Below are 18,988 nucleotides of genomic sequence, written 5' to 3'. Positions count from 1 at the left end.
ATGTCAGTAATTCTGTCTGGGGAAGTTGGTTCCGTGTTGGTATAAGTCGTTGGGTTTCTATTTACAATTTTAAAAAAAAATCTTTTTAAAATTTTGAAAAAATATACTAATTAAGAGAATGGATATATTAATGTTCTGTTTTCTGATTAAACATTTCATTGATTTAATCATCATCTTAGAAAAGTACTACATACATTAAATGATATGGAAATAAACAATATTGTCCCTCCAGGGCTTTAAAAATAAACCTTAAAATATATTTGACACATATTGAAAATCTAAACCTTAAAAGTATATATATATACTTTTATATATATATATATATATATATATATATATATATATATATATATATATATATATATATATTAAAACAACTTTATTTTCTTGTCTGCATTTAATGCATTTAGATGAAATATTGTTGTTTAATAATATGAACCTGTTTAAGTCTGCAGCAAACCTGAACGGGACTCATAATGTTTGACCTCAAGTGGCCACTCGGAAGAACTGCGGCCTTTTATTTTTTGAGAACTTCCGGGTTGCAGCCGCTTGGGAGGTTGCCTTGATACGTGATATCGAATAAGAAACGCACTTCACCATCGAGCTGTGTTTTGACTCCATATCATGTATGTGTGGCTGCGTATGTCGCCTCCTTTCCTTGGCTAGTTTACTTCCTTTCCCACACCTGCTCACCGTCAGCGGCAGAATGGCAGCGGCGGCTCCAAACCCGGAGGACTCCGCCAGGAGCAGCGGCAGCGGCGGCAGTGGCGCACCGAGCGCCCTGGCCGGGGACGGGGACGCGGAGGAGGCCGAGGACTTCACCTCCTCCTCCCATTGCTCGGAGCTGTCTCGGCGGCAGAACGAGCAGAGGAAGCAGGGCATGTTCTGCGACGTGACGCTTGCCTTCAGCAGCGGGGCGGCCGCAGGGAACATCCAGACGTGTGAGTTTTCAGCCCACAGGTCCGTCCTGGCTGCGGCAACCGACTATTTCACCCCTCTGCTGGGGGGACAGTTCTCCGAATCCTTGTCCGGGCGCGTGGAGATGAAGGAATGGAGCTCAGAGACTGGGCCGGATCCCGAGACGGTGGAGAGCGTCATCCAGTATATGTACACTGGAGAAATACGTGTTAGCACCTGCAATGTACATGAAGTACTGGAGCTTGCTGATAGGTAGGATTTGATTTACTAGTATTTTTCTGTGTGTATGTGAGAGAGAAAATCATGAGGCCTTCTATTGCTGCTCTATTACCCTAAATTGTTATGCTTGCAGTGAAGAAGACACCCCCCCACCCCACCAGAAACTGGCATTATCATTTCACCTCCTTCTCTCTGACATCACATTCTCCTCTCTGTTGGTTCCGTCTTAGGTTTCTCCTGCTGCAGCTGAAGGATTTCTGCGGTGAGTTTCTCAAGAAGAAGCTGAGCTTGACCAACTGCGTGGCCGTGCACAGTCTAGCACACATGTACACCCTGGACCAGTTGGCTCTGAGGGCTGCGGACATGATCCGCCGCAACTTTTACAAGGTGATCCAGGACGAGGAGTTCTACACGCTCCCCTTTCACTTGGTCCGCGACTGGCTGTCGGATGCGGAGATCACGGTGGACTCGGAGGAGGTGCTGTTTGAAGCTGTGGTGAAGTGGGTGCAGAAGAACCCCGAGGAGCGAAGTCGCTACTTTGAGGAGCTTTTCCGCCTTCTGAGGCTTCCCCAGATTAAACCAACCTACCTGACAAGGGTGGTGAAAAATGAGCGTCTGGTTGCTGCCAATGAGGCCTGTCTCCGGCTGGTGTCTGAGGCCGTAGAGGGCCACGCCATCCGCTTTGAGAACCTCAAGTCTGCTGATATGGAGTTCTGGTCTTCCCACATGGCCTCGTTTCAGCCTCGCTTTGGCCAGAATATGGACGTTATCATGGTCGTTGGCGGCGTGTCTGAGGGAGGAGACTACCTGAGTGAGTGTGTGGGTTACTTCATATACGAGGACCGATGGGTCAACCTGCCGCACATCCACAACCACTTAGACGGCCACGCCATTGCCGCCACAGAGTCCCACGTCTATGTAGCTGGTTCTATGGAACCAGGCTTCGCTAAGACGGTGGAACGATATAACCCGAATCGTAACACCTGGGAGCAGGTGAGCAACCTGACCACGCGCAAGCACTCATTTGGCCTCACCTGCATTAAGGATATCTTATACAGTATTGGCGGCCATGGAAACTTCAGTCCAGGTTTTAAAGACGTCAGTGTCTACGAGCCTGAGCAGGATAAGTGGCACAATCTGGAATCGGCTCCCAAAATCCTGCGGGATGTGAAGGCGGTGAGCGTGGAGGACCGCTACGTTTATGTCACAGCACGCACGCCCGTCGACACGGATAACGAGGACGGACTGAAGACGGTGACCACTCGCTATGACACAGAGAGCCACCAGTGGCAGGATGTTGACTCCCTGCCTCTTATTGACAACTACTGCATCTTCCAGATGGCTGTGGCCTCCACTAACTTCTACCACACGGCTTCTTGCTGCCCCAAGAGCTACACAGTGAGGGATGAGGTCGCCAGACAGAAAATCAGCGTACGCATCTCCGACGAGATCCTGGAGAGCCTGCCACCAGAGGTTACCAGCATCGAGGGCGCCGCCATCTGCCACTTCGATGAGGATGTCTTCATCATCGGAGGCTGGAAGAACAGTGACGATGTCGACAAGCAGTATCGCAAAGAGGCCTACCGCTACTGCGCAGAGAGGAAGCGCTGGATGCTGCTGCCGCCTATGCCTCAACCCCGCTGCAGAGCCACAGCCTGCCATGTCCGCATCCCCTACCGCTTCCTGTATGGCTGCCAGCGTTACCCCATGCCCCAAAACCTGGCACGCCAACGAGATCGCATGCAGCAGATGCAGCAGCTCCACCGCCGTACCCTCACCCTCCGCCGGCAGCTTCAGTCACAGATCGAGTGCTGAGCGGGGCGATATCGGCCTCACCCGCACGAGGAGAATACCGCCATTCCACTGCAGCCATCACCATCATGGACGCCCTACCCATCCATGCCGTGGGTCATGTGTTGCTCTCTCACTGGATTTCATTCAGCTGTGCCATCGGCTCTCATACTGCGTCGCGTTAATGGCTGATTTGTTTAAAGCTGTGAAAAGCGTGGGCAGGCGCGTGGTGGCCTGCGTGAAGGGAAACGTTGAATGTAAACATGTGAATAAGAGTCTTATATCGTGGCCAACAGTTAAATATCCAACAGTATGTTGACATAGATGCTGTTTATCTGTTTGTACATAAATGGCATAAAGCTAGATACATTTATATGGATATTTTACATTCCTTTATGTATGTCTGCGCAGGGAAGGCAACTGAAAACTGCATTCCTACATTCAGTCGCTTAACATCATTTCATTCCATTGTAAAAGTGTGACAATCTCTTCATACCAGTATGTTATTGGTCCAGAAGTTATTTTTTGCTCGATTAGAATGGCTCCGTTTGTTATCCTGCAGCCTCCGCAACTAAATAGGAATGACTTCAACTCCAGTAGACTAGTTTGCTTTTAGATTAAAATGCTTCACAACACCTGTACAGTCTCTTCTCTCTCTCTCCCTCTCTTTCTCTCTCTCTCTCTCTCTTTTTTTAGCCTAAGTTTGTTGAAGAGGTGAAACGGTGCACAAAATCATTCCTCTGATGAACTCGACGTGGGAACCCATCACCGGCAATGGCTCAATCATTCCGTTCTTTTTGCACTTTGGCTGTCGGTTGCTCAGCGCATTCCATTCATTCAAGAAAAGATGCGTCGCAAACATTGTGAGAGTGGCAGGCGTGTTTTGCAGAAGTTGGTTATTTGAAGATTTGAAGGAGCTGCACTTCACTTTGTAAAGTCTTAAAAGAGGCACACACACACACACAAAAGTTGCCAGTGCACTTTGATTTAACTCCCATCAGAGAAAGGGGATTGTATTTTGGAAAAGCTTTTGTTTAACCCAGCTTTCTTTACTGAAAAGATGTCTTACTGCTGTTCTGTTCCCTTGCATTAAATGTCTTGTAAACTCTTGTGTTTATGGTACTTCACTTCCAGCTGTGTGTAGAGTTCTGCTATGCTGTTCCTTCCTCCAAAGTGACTTAAAAATAAACCATAATAAAATCATCGTGTGTGTTCTGATTTGCATTCAAAAGTTCCAAATGTCGAGGTTTTGACAAAAACTAAAACCATTTCTACTTCACGAGCAACCAAAATAATGCTGCAAATACCAAAAGGAGTAAGTTCTGTCGATTTCTTTTGCATGTGATAGTCTAGACTTTGTGCTCCTCCAGTGGATTAAAAGTACTGATGTCGTCACTCGCAGTTCAAGTTTTGGAGCGCAGATGTGGCAGGTATTGTCTAACGTCATATGGACGAGCTCTTTCTCTACACGTATTCGTACAATTCTGCTGCTTCGAAAGCATTTGTTTTTAATAGAAACTCCTGTGATACAACTTCATTTTTCTGTAAATATAACACATTAAACTACTTCTCATCTTAAAATGTGAATTTTTATTTCCAAAATAAACAACAAAAATACAGATTTAAAATTTTCTATGTCCACTTTTCTCTCAGTCTGACGTTTTTAAAATGATTTTGCAACTAAATTAAGGTAAAATTATTGCCTCACTGCAGGTTAAAGTAGCTGTAGTACTGAGAAGTAAAATGCACATCTGCGAATTATAATTCTCTCATACTCCAGTGGCCGCTAAATGGTGTTGGGACTGTTCCGGGTCGGTTGGGAACCATCGCTGCTCAGAGGGGAAGAGAACACACCGTCCCACAGCAAGTTATGCAAGTCTTCGTGTTGCCTTCAGCGGCTTCTCACCGACTCGTAGTTAATTCTTAGGCAACAACTCTAACCATTCAGTCGTTCAAGTGCTTAAAAAACCCAATTGACTTACTGTGATATATTCCTGCACATTTTATAATGTTTCGTAAATCATTTTCACTCATATTCACGAATGACTTGTAGTTAGCGTGAAGGTATTGGAAAACCCCCACACTTTAGGAAGGTCTTGAAGGCAGCAGAATCACAGAGTCGCTCAGACGATTCTACCCTGTCGCCTTTACATTCAAAAAAAAAAAAAAACAAAACCCCAAAAAAGAAATTGAGAGTTGATGAGCCGCTTTCTGTGGAAGCAACCTACAGGGATCTGCAACGCATTTCAAGAAAATGGTGATCTTCTTTAGTGTTTCCGAGAATGTTGGACAAATGTAAACATTTGCAGTTTACACAAGCGAACTCGCTCATTAGCACGCTAACTAGCATAGCTGACCGCTGTGGCGTGGCTAAGGCAGAGTTAGCTTCGGTTAGGTTTATGTGGTTTACTCCCATGGTGTAAGTAGCTCAGTGTTTTTAAGAAAAAAACAATAACAAAAAAACAGTTATTGATTATTGTATAAATGTTTCAGATGTTTTCAAGGTTAGCCGGATGGAGTGCCATTTGGCTAGGAAGTGATTTGCTAGCGAACATGTTTAGTGGACTTGCTGTTTGAAACGGAAACTTAAAATAACGTTTGCAACAGTAAACAACTACTGCCACTTTTTTTCTTTTCTTTTCTTTTTTTTTGTATCCGGTTTAGATTCCAGAGTTGTCCAACGCCTCGGTGTGTATGAGGGACCCTCAGAAGGTTCAGGACATCCTTGAGTCCATGTTGAAGGCAGGCTCCAACACCTTACAGGTAGGTTACGCTACACCCAGCAATGTCTGACTGTTACAAGATCTGCGCGACGATAACGGTGTGTGTGTGTGTGTGTGTGTGTGTGTGTGTGTGTGTGTGTGTGTGTGTGTTCTTGTCTCACAGGTCATCTCGGACTTTGACATGACTCTAACAAGATTTGCTTTTAATGGGAAAAGATGCCCCACTTGTCATAGTAAGTTCAACTTCTTCCATGGGTTAATTTGCTACACAAAGAGAAGCAGCAGTTATAAAGTCACGTGATAGTATGTTTTGTTTTGTTTATTTTTATTTATTTATTTATTTTTAATTTGCAGATATTCTTGATAACAGCAAACTCATTTCTGATGATTGCAAAGAAAAGGTAGGTGTTTGGATTTCGTGCTGTAGATTTCAAAGAAAGTGTCCGGATCAGTACGAGTTTGTTCAGGATGTCCACAGAAGGACACTGCAAACACACAAATCCTGCTTTGTATCCACATGTGTGTTTACATGCTCAATAATTAACCTGCGGTTGGGTGTTGGAGCTGCGAGCTGTAACCAGTTTAGTCTGATGCTCTTAATCAGATAAACATTCTTATTGCGATACGTGAAGTCAGATAAGCACACAAAGTTGTTCTCATCTTATTGCCGTCGCTGGATGGTTTCCATCTGTCAGATTTGTGTGTGTGTGTATGTAAACACACTCACTTACCTTTTGTTGAGCTTTTTCATTTGAGTTCATTTCTGTGCCATAGAAGAATAAACGCTTAGTTCTCACAACCTTTTATTTGTAAGAGTTTTGTCTCACCTCTGTAAAACTGAAACCTACCATGAGTTTACTCACTTAAGCACTGGAGGTGTGTGTGTGTGTGTGTGTGTGTGTGTGTGAGCCACTTACCTTAGCCTGTCTGCGCTAACGCAGAGGAAAAATAGCTTTGCATCCATGTGAACTGCAAGCTTCAGAGCATTTTATCACGGAAGTGTGGCATAATCCAGATTGTGAAAATAACATCAGATAAGATTAAAAGATGGAGGTGTAACAAACAGTCTCTGCAGCACGCTGGCGGTTTGGTGATGCGATGGGTGAGGACGCCTCTGCTTTCTGACACATTCTCTCATCTCTCAGTTGAAGGAGCTTCTCAACACGTACTACCCCATCGAGATCGACTCTTCACGCTCGATAGAGGAGAAGCTGCCCCTCATGGTGGAGTGGTGAGTGTCGGACACAGATGATTACCGTCGCCGTCAGAAATGTTGGCTGACTTTGATGTGTGGTCATTTTTCCCTGCGCTGAGCAGTCCTACACCTCCGTGGCACCAAGTCAACACGGTCGTCTCTGCAAGTTAACGCAGGAGAAGGGCTGTGAATTCTACGTTTAAAAAATACCAAACAAAAGTTGAATGTCTTTACATTTTATAGATGGATGATAATCATGAATGTATTTGATAGTTTTCCCAGAAAAAAAAATGCACGTACCGACACACAATGAGCGACTTACATTCTGATGAGCTCTGAACATTTACTGTCGGTGTTGTCAGTATTGACAGGTGAAATATTGATGTCACGCCATGATGTTTTTGAAGGCTCTACAATGTGCGCACTTGCTATTGTAATGAGATTATATTGCTGAAATAACACGATTTTAGACGGGCCTTATTTGACGTTTCCTGGCTGGCTCTGCGCGTTTGTGACTTCAGAAGGTGAACACGCGAGTGAATCGGTGCTGCTTCTGTTTCTCAAAGGTGGACAAAAGCTCACGAACTCCTGGTGCAGCAGAAGATCAGGAAAGATCTTCTGGCCACGGTGGTGCGGGAGTCTGATGCCATGCTGAGGTAACAAAGCCTGCTTCCTCTGAGGCCCAGAAGGTTTGAGCGCCATGGTAACGACCTGCTGTTGTAACAGGGACGGCTACCAGCTCTTCTTTGACCACCTGGACGAGCACAGCATACCTCTGCTCATCTTCTCTGCTGGAATCGGAGACATCCTGGAAGAGGTGATTCGCCAGGCTGGCGTCTTCCACCACAACGTCAAAGTCTTCTCCAACTACATGGACTTCGACGAGCGCGTGAGTAGTCTCACCTCAAACTCTCTGAGTTTCGAAGCCACGCAGCAGGATGACTCTGCCCCCTTTTGATTTGTAGGGAGTGTTGAGGGCGTTCAAAGGAGAGCTGATCCACATCTACAACAAAAGAGAAGGTGCTCTGCTCAACACAGGCCACTTCCAGGAGCTGCGGACGCGACCCAACGTGCTGCTGCTGGGAGACTCGCTGGGAGATCTGACCATGGCAGACGGGGTGCAGGACATCGAGAACATCCTTAAGATCGGCTTCCTCAATGACAAGGTACTAAAAACCGTCAACCAGCTCCTGTATCATCTTCATTTCAGTCTTAAAAATTCAAAAGTAGAATATTAATTTTGTATTTTATTAGACAATGTCCATGTAGACAAAGGACACTAACCACCTGTGTTCTCTGGGGACTTTTTCCTCGTTCCGCTCTCACTGAGCTTCTCCTCACAATCACCGTGGAGAGTCCTTGTAACATTGGTGAATAAGTTTGGACCTTGTCAGAATTCGTCTCCCATCATAAATGGCTTGTGACACTTGAAGCAGGGAGAGACTTCATTCTGAGTTGCAGGTAACTTGATGCACTGATGCGACCCAGAAACTGCTGTTGAAAAGAAATGACCGATAAAAGCTGTAAAGCCTTAAGTGAACCACCAGGGACTGAATAAATGGGGAAATTAATCGGTGCATCCGGCCCTTTAAGACGAAGGACTCAGCGCCTATCACTCTTGTTGATGGTGTAACAGTCGTGGCAAAGGAAAAGCTTCGTTTATATTGTGGTCAAAATGATAATTCGGTAATTTGAGAGAGGAAATGAACCTCTCTCGCAGAAAAATAAAATCAGACTTGCACTATTCCTCTACTTGAGGACTTGAGCTCAGCTTATCAAAATGACTGGGAGCAGCAGGCCAAAGGTTAAAAAAAAACCTCCAATCTGCACTTCTAAAGGTCACAAACAAGTATTTGGGATCTTTGAATACAAAAACAACAGCAGTGAAATGTGCGGTTTCATCAGGAGATAAGAACTGGAACTGTGCGACCTCGTCCTGCTCAAGCTCCGCTTGTCCTGGACGTCTGTGGGAGTAGAGTCAGTTTCCACTCAGACCTTTTCATTGCCATCCCTCTTCTTTTTCCCCCCTCAGGTAGAGGAGAGGAAGCAGTCTTACTTGGACTCGTATGACATTGTACTAGTAAAGGATGAGACCTTGGAAGTCCCGAATGCTGTACTTCTCTACCTCACCGGCAATAAGTGAACTGTTATGTATTTTTTAGACCGCTGGTGATGGACGCTGTGGTTGCGTCAGCTGACAAGACCCCGACTCATTCAGCACCAGTTGGAGGTTGATTGACAACCAGCTAAGAGTTCATGTTATGTACACTGCATGTCGTGTACGAGAGTTGGGGGTTAAATGCACATTGTTTTGTCTGATTGTTGGTGAGTCCTGTTGGTACTCTCTCTTATATCTATGTGTCTATAGAGGGATGCAGGGTGAGCTCTAAAACCTGGAAGTTAGTCAGCATCATCGAGCGGCCCTCATCTCCAAGTCTGTGAGATTTTTAATGGTTTTTTTGTGTTGTTGTGGTTGTTTTTGTTAAGCGATGTCCCCCAAAAAGTGTTTTTTGGCTTTTAAGTACTCACTAATATTTTGTTTTACCTCCTGCGTCTCTTCTTGGTGACTCCATAACAGAGAAGAGCGAGTTGCATTCTTTTAAGCGTGGAGAAAAGGATGGTTGACGGCCAACAACAGCCAAACTGCTCCAAAATGTTCGTTTACAAACTCCCAAGTGCAGTGTGCGGTATAATCCAGACGACAATCTCAGTAATCCACCAACAGTCACATTAAGATCAAACAAACACCTCTGATTGGGCGCTAACGTGCGCGAGTGAGCCGGTTCGATTATTATCGGCTCTTTTAGCTCAAATCAAAGCGTTGGTGAATTACCGAGCAGGGCTGGTTGACTTTGAAGTCAAGCATCCGCAGTGCAGTTTGTTCTCAGCGCAATGTTTGCACCAGTAACGATGTCATAGTTCCACTCCAGAACTCATAAAAGCGGCGTTCAGGTGTGAAGGTTATCTTTGCTGAACAAAACGCGCACGACTCGTAAACTTTTCTTTTCCCAGAGAGTTCATAGACTGTAGTGATTCAGATTCTAAAAAATCCCACGGGCTTTTGGTTGAGGGAACCCTTGGTGATGCTAACTTCTGGGTTGGCCTACAAAAACGCATCATCCCTGTTGAACTCTATCGGCCGTCCTCTTATGGTCGGGGGAGGGGGGGGGTAAACTCCATGGTGGAAGCCAGATTTGCACTGTGTACTTCTTATCCAGATAGAAGTGTTTCTATGGGTGTATCGGCGGTAGTAACTGTATACGGTAACGTAAACAGCAATGCAAGACTTGGCTTTTGTTTTTGTTTTGTTTGTTCTACCGAATTTCCAGCCTCTTAGTAAGAAACCTCAACCTCACATCTTTAACGTATTCCAAACTTTCTTCCTGTATTTTTTTTCTTCTTCAAATGACACGGTTCTTCCTGTTAAATGAGTTTGATGCCATATTGTCATAAACTGAGGGTGTGTACAGTTAGTGGACAGTTAGTTCACACTGCCACTTAGTGGTGAACTCTGGCAGCTACAATTGGTTTTCAAGGGCTAAATATAGTAGTTGTACAGTTTAAATATAATTTGTGCTAAAACGAAGAAGAAATTAGAATGGTGCTGTGACTGGGTGCGATGGCATTAAGCTTTGAACGAGACCGAGCCGGACCTCCAGAGGTTTGGTTCTACCGGACTCCACCGTCACATCATTTGCGCTCTACGGTTTTAAAAACAGCAATCAAAGCTCGTCTGGTTAGAAATGTGCATCATTCTCCCATCATGCATTTTTTTTCCTCCATCCTCTGTCTTTATACCTTCAAAGTTGTTTTCATCAGTTTCCGACTTGTTTTATTAAAGACTCTGAAGCCGACTGTCAAATGAAGCCGAGTGTGAAATGAAAAATGGATTACCTTCTCTCTCTTTTTTTATTTTTTTTTTATAAAACTTTAATTTATGTTTCACAACACATTTTGAGAAGTTTTTTTTCTTATTATTGAAATAAGGCCTCTGCTCTCAAGAGGATCAGTGTCACAAGTGCCTAGAAATATAATTACAACTTATGTTGTTGTAGCGACTGGCAACCCTGAACATACAGTAAACACAGTGGTTTTTCATAATCATAAATCAGGCTGTACATCCATCGCCAGTCCTATGGGAGATGGGCCGCCCAAGTGCGTTCTAAGGTAGTTCTGTGTAAGTGGTGGAGTCAAATGTTTGTTTTTTCCCTCATCAGAACACATTTTTCTTGACAGATGACTTTTTCACATTTTTAAAACATTTACTTCCTGTACATAACACACATCTTGATGAATATACTCAAACAGAGTCAACGCGAGCGGTCTGGTTGCCTTCAATAGAGGCACAGCAATGTTTCAATATCTGAAACGTTTAAGTTTCGCGACAGCCGCTGGGACGGATGTACCACCCCCACCCCCACCCCCACGACTGCATGTTTGCTGAAATATGCGTCCTCTTCACAGCTCATCTCGTTTCACTTGTTCAGACTCTTCATCCGTGTTAAGCTTCAGTTCATCTTCTACAATCTTCCCGTCTCTATTACTGTCCTGGTTCTTGAACATGTCCTCAATGATGCTGTTGGCATCGACCCCAGGCCGCAGACGACCTTTGCCCTTTTTCACTTGGAGCATAATGAAAGCTGAGAACTGGGAGAAAAAAAAAGGAGTTGAATTATCAATCATTTCTACAGATGCTTCTATAAAGTGTATTTAGAGGACATGTAATTAGAGGGCTGGTGGTTTACCTCCTCCAGAGGAACCTGCTTGTCACCGTTGAGGTCCATGGCCGGGAAGAGGGGCTCAGGGCTGTCATCCAGCCACACAAACATGTAGCCCTCAGGCACACCCTTCTGTAGCTCCACCAGCTCCAGCTCAAAGAAGAGCACAGCACTCCCAGGAACCATGCCAGCTGGACACACAAGCAGACAGCAGATTGAGCATGGACGTTTGCATGCCATTTGTGAAATGAGCAGTTCCGGTTGCCTCACCTCCATTTTCACCGTGACCCAAGTGGGGTGGAACTATCACTTCTCTCCTCTCGCCCAAACACATGCCAATTAAACCTTTCTCCAGACCCATGATCACCATGCTTGCTCCAAGAGTCGTTATGGACGGTGAGTCAAAATGGTCCCTGGAACAGGACATAAAGTGGAACCATTTTAAACATGAATACATTTTTAAAAATCCATCCCTGTAAAAATTTCTTCCATGTACCAAAACCTTGAGCCATGCAGGCATACGTGCTGTTGTCATGGATACGTAAGTGGTATGCAGCGCCACTGAAATCTGTCAGAACGAGGAGCCAGCAATGATTACATGCAGGAGGAGGATGCAGTGTGGCAGAGTGAACAGCAGTGGGCGCTCACGAGGAGTACAGCAGGGTGCCGTCCATCAGGGAGCAATTATAACGATACTGAATCAAGTCATCGGCTTCGCTGCGCGTGTTGCACTCCAGAGGCTTGTGGGTGACTTTAATTTCCACCAGATCTGAAGGGTTGTGGAAGTCAATCACGTGAATGTCAAAGACCAGCACAGCAGAGCCGGGAATGAGGTCTCCTACGGCAGGACCATAGAGGACCAGTGTTACCAACATACACAAGTCTTAGTGGTTTTGTTGCCTCTAAACTCTTTAAATTCATGCGTCACACTCACCGACACCATCTCCGCCGTACGCCAAGTGAGGAGGCACAATAATCCTCCTCTTCTCTCCCATGCACAGGCCCACCAAGGCTTTGTCAATTCCTTTGATCACGTATCCCTTGCCAATGTACGTGTTGTAGGTTCTATTGCGCTGGTAGCTGTCAAAGGAAGCGTGACAGTCAGCATCTATTTAGTCCATGGTATTCTGCCTCCTCGAATAGTACAAATGGAGAGTTTACCTGGAGTCAAATGCCGTGCCATCCTGGAAGGTGCCGTTGTAGTGGTAGCGGATGTAATCTCCAGTCACCGTCCTGCGGGTGCAACTTTCAGGGGCCTCCTTCACCTCTGAGATCAGATCATCCGATGGGTTGAACACATCCACCATCAGTACCTCAAACACCAGCGTTGCCTGAGGAGGGACGCGAGTACCTGTGGGGTCCCGAGACCACATGGAAGCTTACTAGGAGGCAGTGGAATCTGGACTTGACAGTGTAACCATAACGGCAGGTGAAAGACAGGTGATTCAATTACATTTAGTGTCTGGTTTTAACATTCCCATTGAAACCCTCGCTGACTGTGAGCAAGTCAACTCCTGGTCAATCCTGTTAGACTTTCAAAGCTAGAACAATCCATCCATCCATCCATTTTCTACTGCTTATCCCGTTGAGGGTCATGGGGGGGGGGGGGTGGAGTCTATCCCAGCAGCCTTTGGGTGAGAGGCAGGGTTCACCCTGGATGGGTCTCCAGTCCATCACAGGGCCAACACATAGAGACAGACAACCATTCACACTCACAGTCACACCTACAGTCAATTTAGAGTATCAATCAGCCTCGTCCCCACTTGATGTCTTTGGACTGTGGGAGGAAGCTGGAGTACCAGAGAGAACCCACACAGGAACAGGGAGAACATGCAGACTCCACACAGAAAGGCTGTGCTCCAGCTGGGGCTCAAACCCGGAACCTTCTTGCTGTGAGGGGACAGTGCTGACCACTGCACCACCGTGCAGCCCCAGCTCTAAAAATAATCTAGAAAAACTATTTTCCAGAATTATTCTCAGCAGGAATGTTCTCATCAGTCGAGCAAACGGGAGCATTTTAGTTGGTACCGTAGCCCGTCTCTCCGTATGCCAGGAAGGGCGGAACAATGATGATCCGTCTCTCTCCAACACACATTCCCAGAAGACCTTCCTCCATGCCTTTGATGAGGTCGCCCTTCCCCAAGTAGGTGTCATAGGTGGAATTCCTCATATAACTAAAAAAAACCACAGGTCAAAGTTGTTCAAATGCACCAAAACCGGAGACCCCTGGTCACCTCAGTAACCTACAGCCCCCCCACCCCCGCAGTTCAGTCTCACCTGGAGTCGAAACCTTTCCCAGAGAGCAAGGTGCCATTATAGCGGTACCGAACAAAATCTGACACCGCGGTGGTGCGATTGCAGCTTTCAGGTTTGCTGAGGGTCCGGATCTGCACCTTGTCCTCAGTGTTCCATATGTCCAGCAGGAGCACGTCGTACACCAACACAGCGTCAGGGGGGATCACGCCACCTGTCAGGTAAACAACACAACTGGACATAAACACACCGCAGACAGACACTGATGGAGTTCGTGTGGTGTTCCTCCGCACCTGTTCCGATACTTCCATAGGCCAGGTGAGGGGGGACCGTGATCTTCCTGCGTTCATTGACACACATGCCCAGCAGACCGCGGTCCATGCCTGTGATGAGTCTGCCCAGGCCCACCTGGCTGATGTAGGCTTTGCCTCGGTCATGACTGGAAGAGAGAAGTGACATCACGTTCATGCGAGGGTACTGTGACCTTGACCTCTGACCACCAACCATCATGGCAGTTCAGCCTCGCGTCCCAGTGGACATATGAGCCAAAGTAGAAGTAACGTTCTGGAGGCATCCAAGACATATCGCGGTACCAAGAATCATACAGATGTGCAGAAAGATGTGTGTATCGACAACCCTAAACCAGGAAGCCTCCAGAAGGTCGGGGGGGGGGGTCCTGTGACATGTTGTTCCTTCTTTTTTTTTTTTTTTTTAAAGCTTTTGGGGAGGAAACTGAGTTCTCGATTGTTGTAAAGAATCAATTTGAACCTGTCATGTTGGGCTCTGGAAAGAGTTGATGAGTATTTTTCAAAATCTCTTGACCTTTTATAGACCGGACAGCTCATTAATTAATCGTGAAAATACTTGTTGGATCGAACAATAATGACATCCATCCATTTTCTACCACTTAAGGGTCACGGGGGGGTGGAGCCTATCCCAGCAGCCTTCAGGTGAGAGGCGGGTTCACCCTGAATGGGTCACCAGTCCATGGCAGGGCCAACACATAAAGACAGAAAACCATTGGCTCTCCCAGCCACACACCTACGGTCAGTTTAGAGTCTGGATTAACCTGGTCCCCTCTTGATGTCTTTGGACTGTGGGAGGAAGCTGGAGTACCAGAGAGAACCCACGCAGGAACAGGGAGAACATGGAGACTCACACAGAAAGACCCCGTGCTCCAGCCGGGGCTCGAACCCGGAACCTTCTTGCTGTGAGGTGACAGTGCTGACCACTGCACCACCGTGCCACCACCCCCCCCCCAATAATAACAAATAATCTGTATTTGAAGCCCATTTTGTGACCAAATCTTACATCCTCATCATTCAGGTCTTTAATAAATGCTTGCAATGTGAAAAGGCTGGAGGTGTTTGAGCCTGCCAGGGGTTGAATCTGCCGGCCGGTCCGCATGTGAGGAGTGAACCCTCGTCTGTGGGTCGGCTCCTTGTTTAGTCATGGTTTGACTTCTCCTCCTGTGTCATGTCGCCTGCGTGTTTATTTGTGTTGCACTCGTGCTCGCTGGAGACGTCTGCTGCTAAAACTCTCCGCCACAGGCTTTTGCATTACGTGGTTTAGGATGTGAAGGGTTCTTTTTTTTCTTTTTTCTTTTCCTCAAACCATGATGACGTCTTGCTAAACCTCAAAAAGGAGTTTTGTGTTACCTTCGTCTACAGTGACAGAACACTTAAAAAAAAACACACACACACACACACATCACAAAATAAGTTTTGCAGTAGAAATACACAACTGGAGACAAATGCCAGATGCAGAGGTGAACTGAGTGAGACCCTGAACACAACTCGCTGACCTCCGTCACTGTTTATATTGAGCTGCGGGAGTTATTTAAGGTTTTTGAACTAAAACCATCTCTCTGACAGAGGTTTACGTGCAGAAAAAGACATTTTCTAGTAGAAAACTTTTTATGGCCTGAATGAAAATTTTTCAGCCTCCCCCAATGAGAAAGGAAAGAATGCAAAAAAGTTAAAAAAAAAAAAAAAAGTACTGGAAACATTGTGATTTACAACATAATGAAATATTAAATAAAAAAATTAAATGAAATAAAACTGTAACCCATTACACAACGTTCCATCGTGTTGCACAGACACTGTAGAAGTGTTTGTTGTCAATAAATGACACCGTGCAGTAAAACTGGAAAGTGCAATCGAATAAAGTACTTTATCAACTTCACGGCTTCTTTATTCAAACATTGTTTTTTGTTTTGTTTTACATTTTATCGTGCAAATCTATGTTTGCTTCCATAAACATACATTCAATATGTTTTTGAAACTAAACTAATAATGCTAAGAAAATGCAGTAAACCCCGCAGCCAGCTCATTACATAATGAGGTTCATGTCAGCTGCAGAAAATTGACAGTTTTCATAAATCAGAGTAACAATAGTTTAGTATGACGTTTTCAAATACTCACTCTGTAGGGCAGAAGTAATATTAATAACTATAATTTAAAAAAAAAAAAAACAACTACAAGTTTTAATGCGGAACTCGTCCTGGACTTTCACTCACTGATGGAGACTGAGCTCCGGTAACCTTGCTGTCAACTAGCAGAAGTTTCTACGTAGCCGCAGTTTAGCCGCCGGCTGTTTTCTTTCTCAGCGTCGCATCCGACAGGACTCACCTGGAGTCGAAGGTCTCGCCGCCCGCATGGAAGGAGCCGTTAAAATGGTAACGGATGAAATCCTCGGTCCGCACTTCTCGGGGGCAAAACTTGGGGATGTCGTAGCGATCCACCACCACGTCCAGCAGCTGTCCGGGTTCGCAATTCACAGAGGCGACATGGAGCAGAAACAAGACGGAAAACATGATGAGGAGCCGCCTGGAACGTGAACTGCGGAAGCTGGCAGCGCGCAAGGGAGCCCGGCCCGGTAGTTGGCCAACGGGGTGGTGGCGGTGGTGATGATGAAGGCTCGGAGTGAGATGCAACCAGGAGATGTGGACGATTTGTTTCATCGGCCCGGCTGTGAGATATCGCACGGACTGAGATGAATTGCTTCCGGTCAGGGTTTACAAAATAAAAGACTTATTTTTAAGGACGTGGAACGACATCCCTCCGTTAGGGGCTCGGTGTCTTGCTCAAGGGTACTTCGACAGGGTCACCTGGAGAGCCAGAGCCACTGTGAAATCATATTTATGATATTACACCCGTTATTAACCTGGAGCTCCATTTATAGCTAGTCACGTTTATTTGAGTAACGATGCACGATAGGCAACCGCACTGTCGCTCCCCCAAATCAGGGCTGAATAATTCACTTTTAGAACAAAACACACTTTGCTGTGTGTAATGTTTGCACCACTGCAACTGTGATAACAACAATATACTTCAAACAGAACTGTCTGTGTATCCTGTCCTATCACTGAAAAACAGACAAGCTTTTTTAAAATGTAAAACTGGAACACTGGATGAATATTTTCTATATTCGTATGACAAACAAGGATATATATAAAATCTAAATACCAATATTCAAATAAATAATATGGGGGGGCAGTTGTTGTTGTTGTCTTTGTGGATATAAAATCACAAATAAAGTGAAGGGTCTCTTCAGTGTTTGTACATGTGAATAATGACCAAAAGATGTCTCCAAGTTTCAGGTTTTAGCACATTTTAATTATTTCGGTCGCAAAATTTCTATTTTTTAACGTTACTTTTTGAATTCAAATATCAAAAACAAACCAAAATAAACATGGAAATGTGTTCATTGCCAGTACACATCTCCAGTAATGATTCCTGTGCGACCCACACAAACCCTGAGCTTTGCTCCAGAAACACACAAAATACTTTTTACTGTTTTTTTTGTTGTTGTTGTTTTTTTTTACTTCTTTGGGATGTCAACGCAACTTCCGTCGTGGTTCCGTCTCTCTATTCGTGTGGCTTGACGACTCCAGCGGGTCGTGAACTGCAGCGAGCAGGAGGAGGAGTGGCCCCCGGGCCCCCACCCACTTTTTAATGGAATTCTGCAAACGTGTAATGCCTGGCCCTGAGGACTGCCCACACGATTTCACTCACGTATGAGATGAAATCCTGAAGCCCCCCGTCCCACCCCTTTTTATCCCAGAATATCCTTCGGAGTCATAATCCTATGGATTTCGTGATTTTCGTCTCCTTTTATAAAGTTTCTTTCCAGCATCATTAACGGCTTTGGAGCTCATAGCAGAGGCTCCCTCTAACCTCCTGGGTCCTAACAACCATCCGGCGGCTTCGTAGTTTGCAGGCCTCTGAAGTGAGAGAAAAGCTTCAGGTATTAAAAAAAAACCACTGCTTTGATTTGCCCTCAAGCAAAAAAAAAAGGAAAAAAGAAAAAGTCAACTATGCTGATGAACTCCAGGCTCAATATCCGTGTCCCAACACGCCAGTTCGCTCGGGATGGGCGTTAAAATCACGACCATAAATTAAGACAACAGCCCCACGGACACATTTAAACTCATCCAAAAGGAGAAGTTATATTTGTCTAAATCGCGATCTAAAATGATGAGAGCTGGCAGCAAACATTCTAAAATAATGTCTTTACAACGTAAATGTCAAGTTAAGGTGTTAGGATCCTGGAAAACACTGAGGAAAACTGGACATTCTTGACTTCTCTGAGGTCCAAACTCAGATTATAATCTGTCAAACGAACCGGATTCAGAGCCATTCAGACCGGAAGTGAAGATTTCTGCCTCCAAAATAATTGTCAACAGTTGCCAGCTGCAAATAAAGGTTGTTGGGTTTTTTTTGTTTTTATTTTGTTGGTTTTTTTGGATGGAAGATGCGCGTAACCTTCATTATATCAGCAAATGATGTACAAACATTTTTCTGTGGAAGTTTTTAAATGTTGATCAATTTTAAGTAGGAATATGGATGTTTTTTGGCTCATTTATTTACATTTACAACAGTAATATTTAACAATACTTTGGACAGATAGCTACTGATATTATCTGTATAAAACAAGGTCATGTGTTATTGACATTATGTACAAATTAAAAAACACATGTTAGCAGTAAGATTGAAAGAATTGCTCCTATTTCCCCTAAAACATTTGGAAAAGCCTATATACTGAATATGAATTATATTGAATATTAACTGTATTGTTATGTAGTTGAGCAAAACAGACAAAATAAATGATAACCAATATTCTGCATCCCTAATTTTTTGCATTCTTTTCAAAAACTTATTTTTTTTTGT

General features: G+C 44.9%; 3 protein-coding genes across 3 annotated transcripts; 2 read left to right on the top strand and 1 right to left on the bottom strand.

The window, feature by feature from the left end:
* Positions 1 to 576: 576 nt before the first annotated feature.
* Positions 577 to 4,145, top strand: LOC147244794 (kelch-like protein 11). Its single transcript, XM_086184436.1, has 2 exons — positions 577 to 1,170; positions 1,368 to 4,145. The coding sequence occupies exons 1-2, from the start codon at positions 629 to 631 to the stop codon at positions 2,950 to 2,952; spliced, it is 2,127 nt and encodes a 708-aa protein (XP_086040562.1). The 5' UTR covers positions 577 to 628; the 3' UTR covers positions 2,953 to 4,145.
* Positions 4,146 to 5,022: 877 nt separating this feature from the next.
* LOC147244793 (cytosolic 5'-nucleotidase 3-like) lies at positions 5,023 to 10,911 on the top strand. Its single transcript, XM_086185716.1, has 9 exons — positions 5,023 to 5,185; positions 5,593 to 5,691; positions 5,815 to 5,884; positions 6,006 to 6,052; positions 6,797 to 6,882; positions 7,413 to 7,502; positions 7,573 to 7,735; positions 7,812 to 8,012; positions 8,879 to 10,911. Exons 1-9 carry the CDS (start codon positions 5,183 to 5,185, stop codon positions 8,987 to 8,989), a joined length of 870 nt encoding a protein of 289 aa, XP_086041842.1. The 5' UTR covers positions 5,023 to 5,182; the 3' UTR covers positions 8,990 to 10,911.
* fkbp10a (FKBP prolyl isomerase 10a) lies at positions 10,752 to 16,794 on the bottom strand. The gene is made up of 10 exons (XM_086185714.1): positions 16,448 to 16,794; positions 14,111 to 14,256; positions 13,842 to 14,031; positions 13,593 to 13,738; positions 12,726 to 12,915; positions 12,499 to 12,644; positions 12,213 to 12,402; positions 11,835 to 11,977; positions 11,592 to 11,755; positions 10,752 to 11,493 (listed from the first exon to the last, which is right to left on the bottom strand). Exons 1-10 carry the CDS (start codon positions 16,777 to 16,779, stop codon positions 11,305 to 11,307), a joined length of 1,836 nt encoding a protein of 611 aa, XP_086041840.1. The 5' UTR covers positions 16,780 to 16,794; the 3' UTR covers positions 10,752 to 11,304.
* Between the last annotated feature and the right edge of the window lie 2,194 nt (positions 16,795 to 18,988).

The sequence above is a fragment of the Aulostomus chinensis genome, chromosome 18 (assembly GCF_037954235.1).
Source record: "Aulostomus chinensis isolate RoL2024-O1b breed Wild chromosome 18, RoL_Achi_v1.0, whole genome shotgun sequence".
Classification (NCBI taxonomy): Eukaryota; Metazoa; Chordata; class Actinopteri; order Syngnathiformes; family Aulostomidae; genus Aulostomus; species Aulostomus chinensis.
This window is presented reverse-complemented; position numbering and strand designations above follow the sequence as displayed.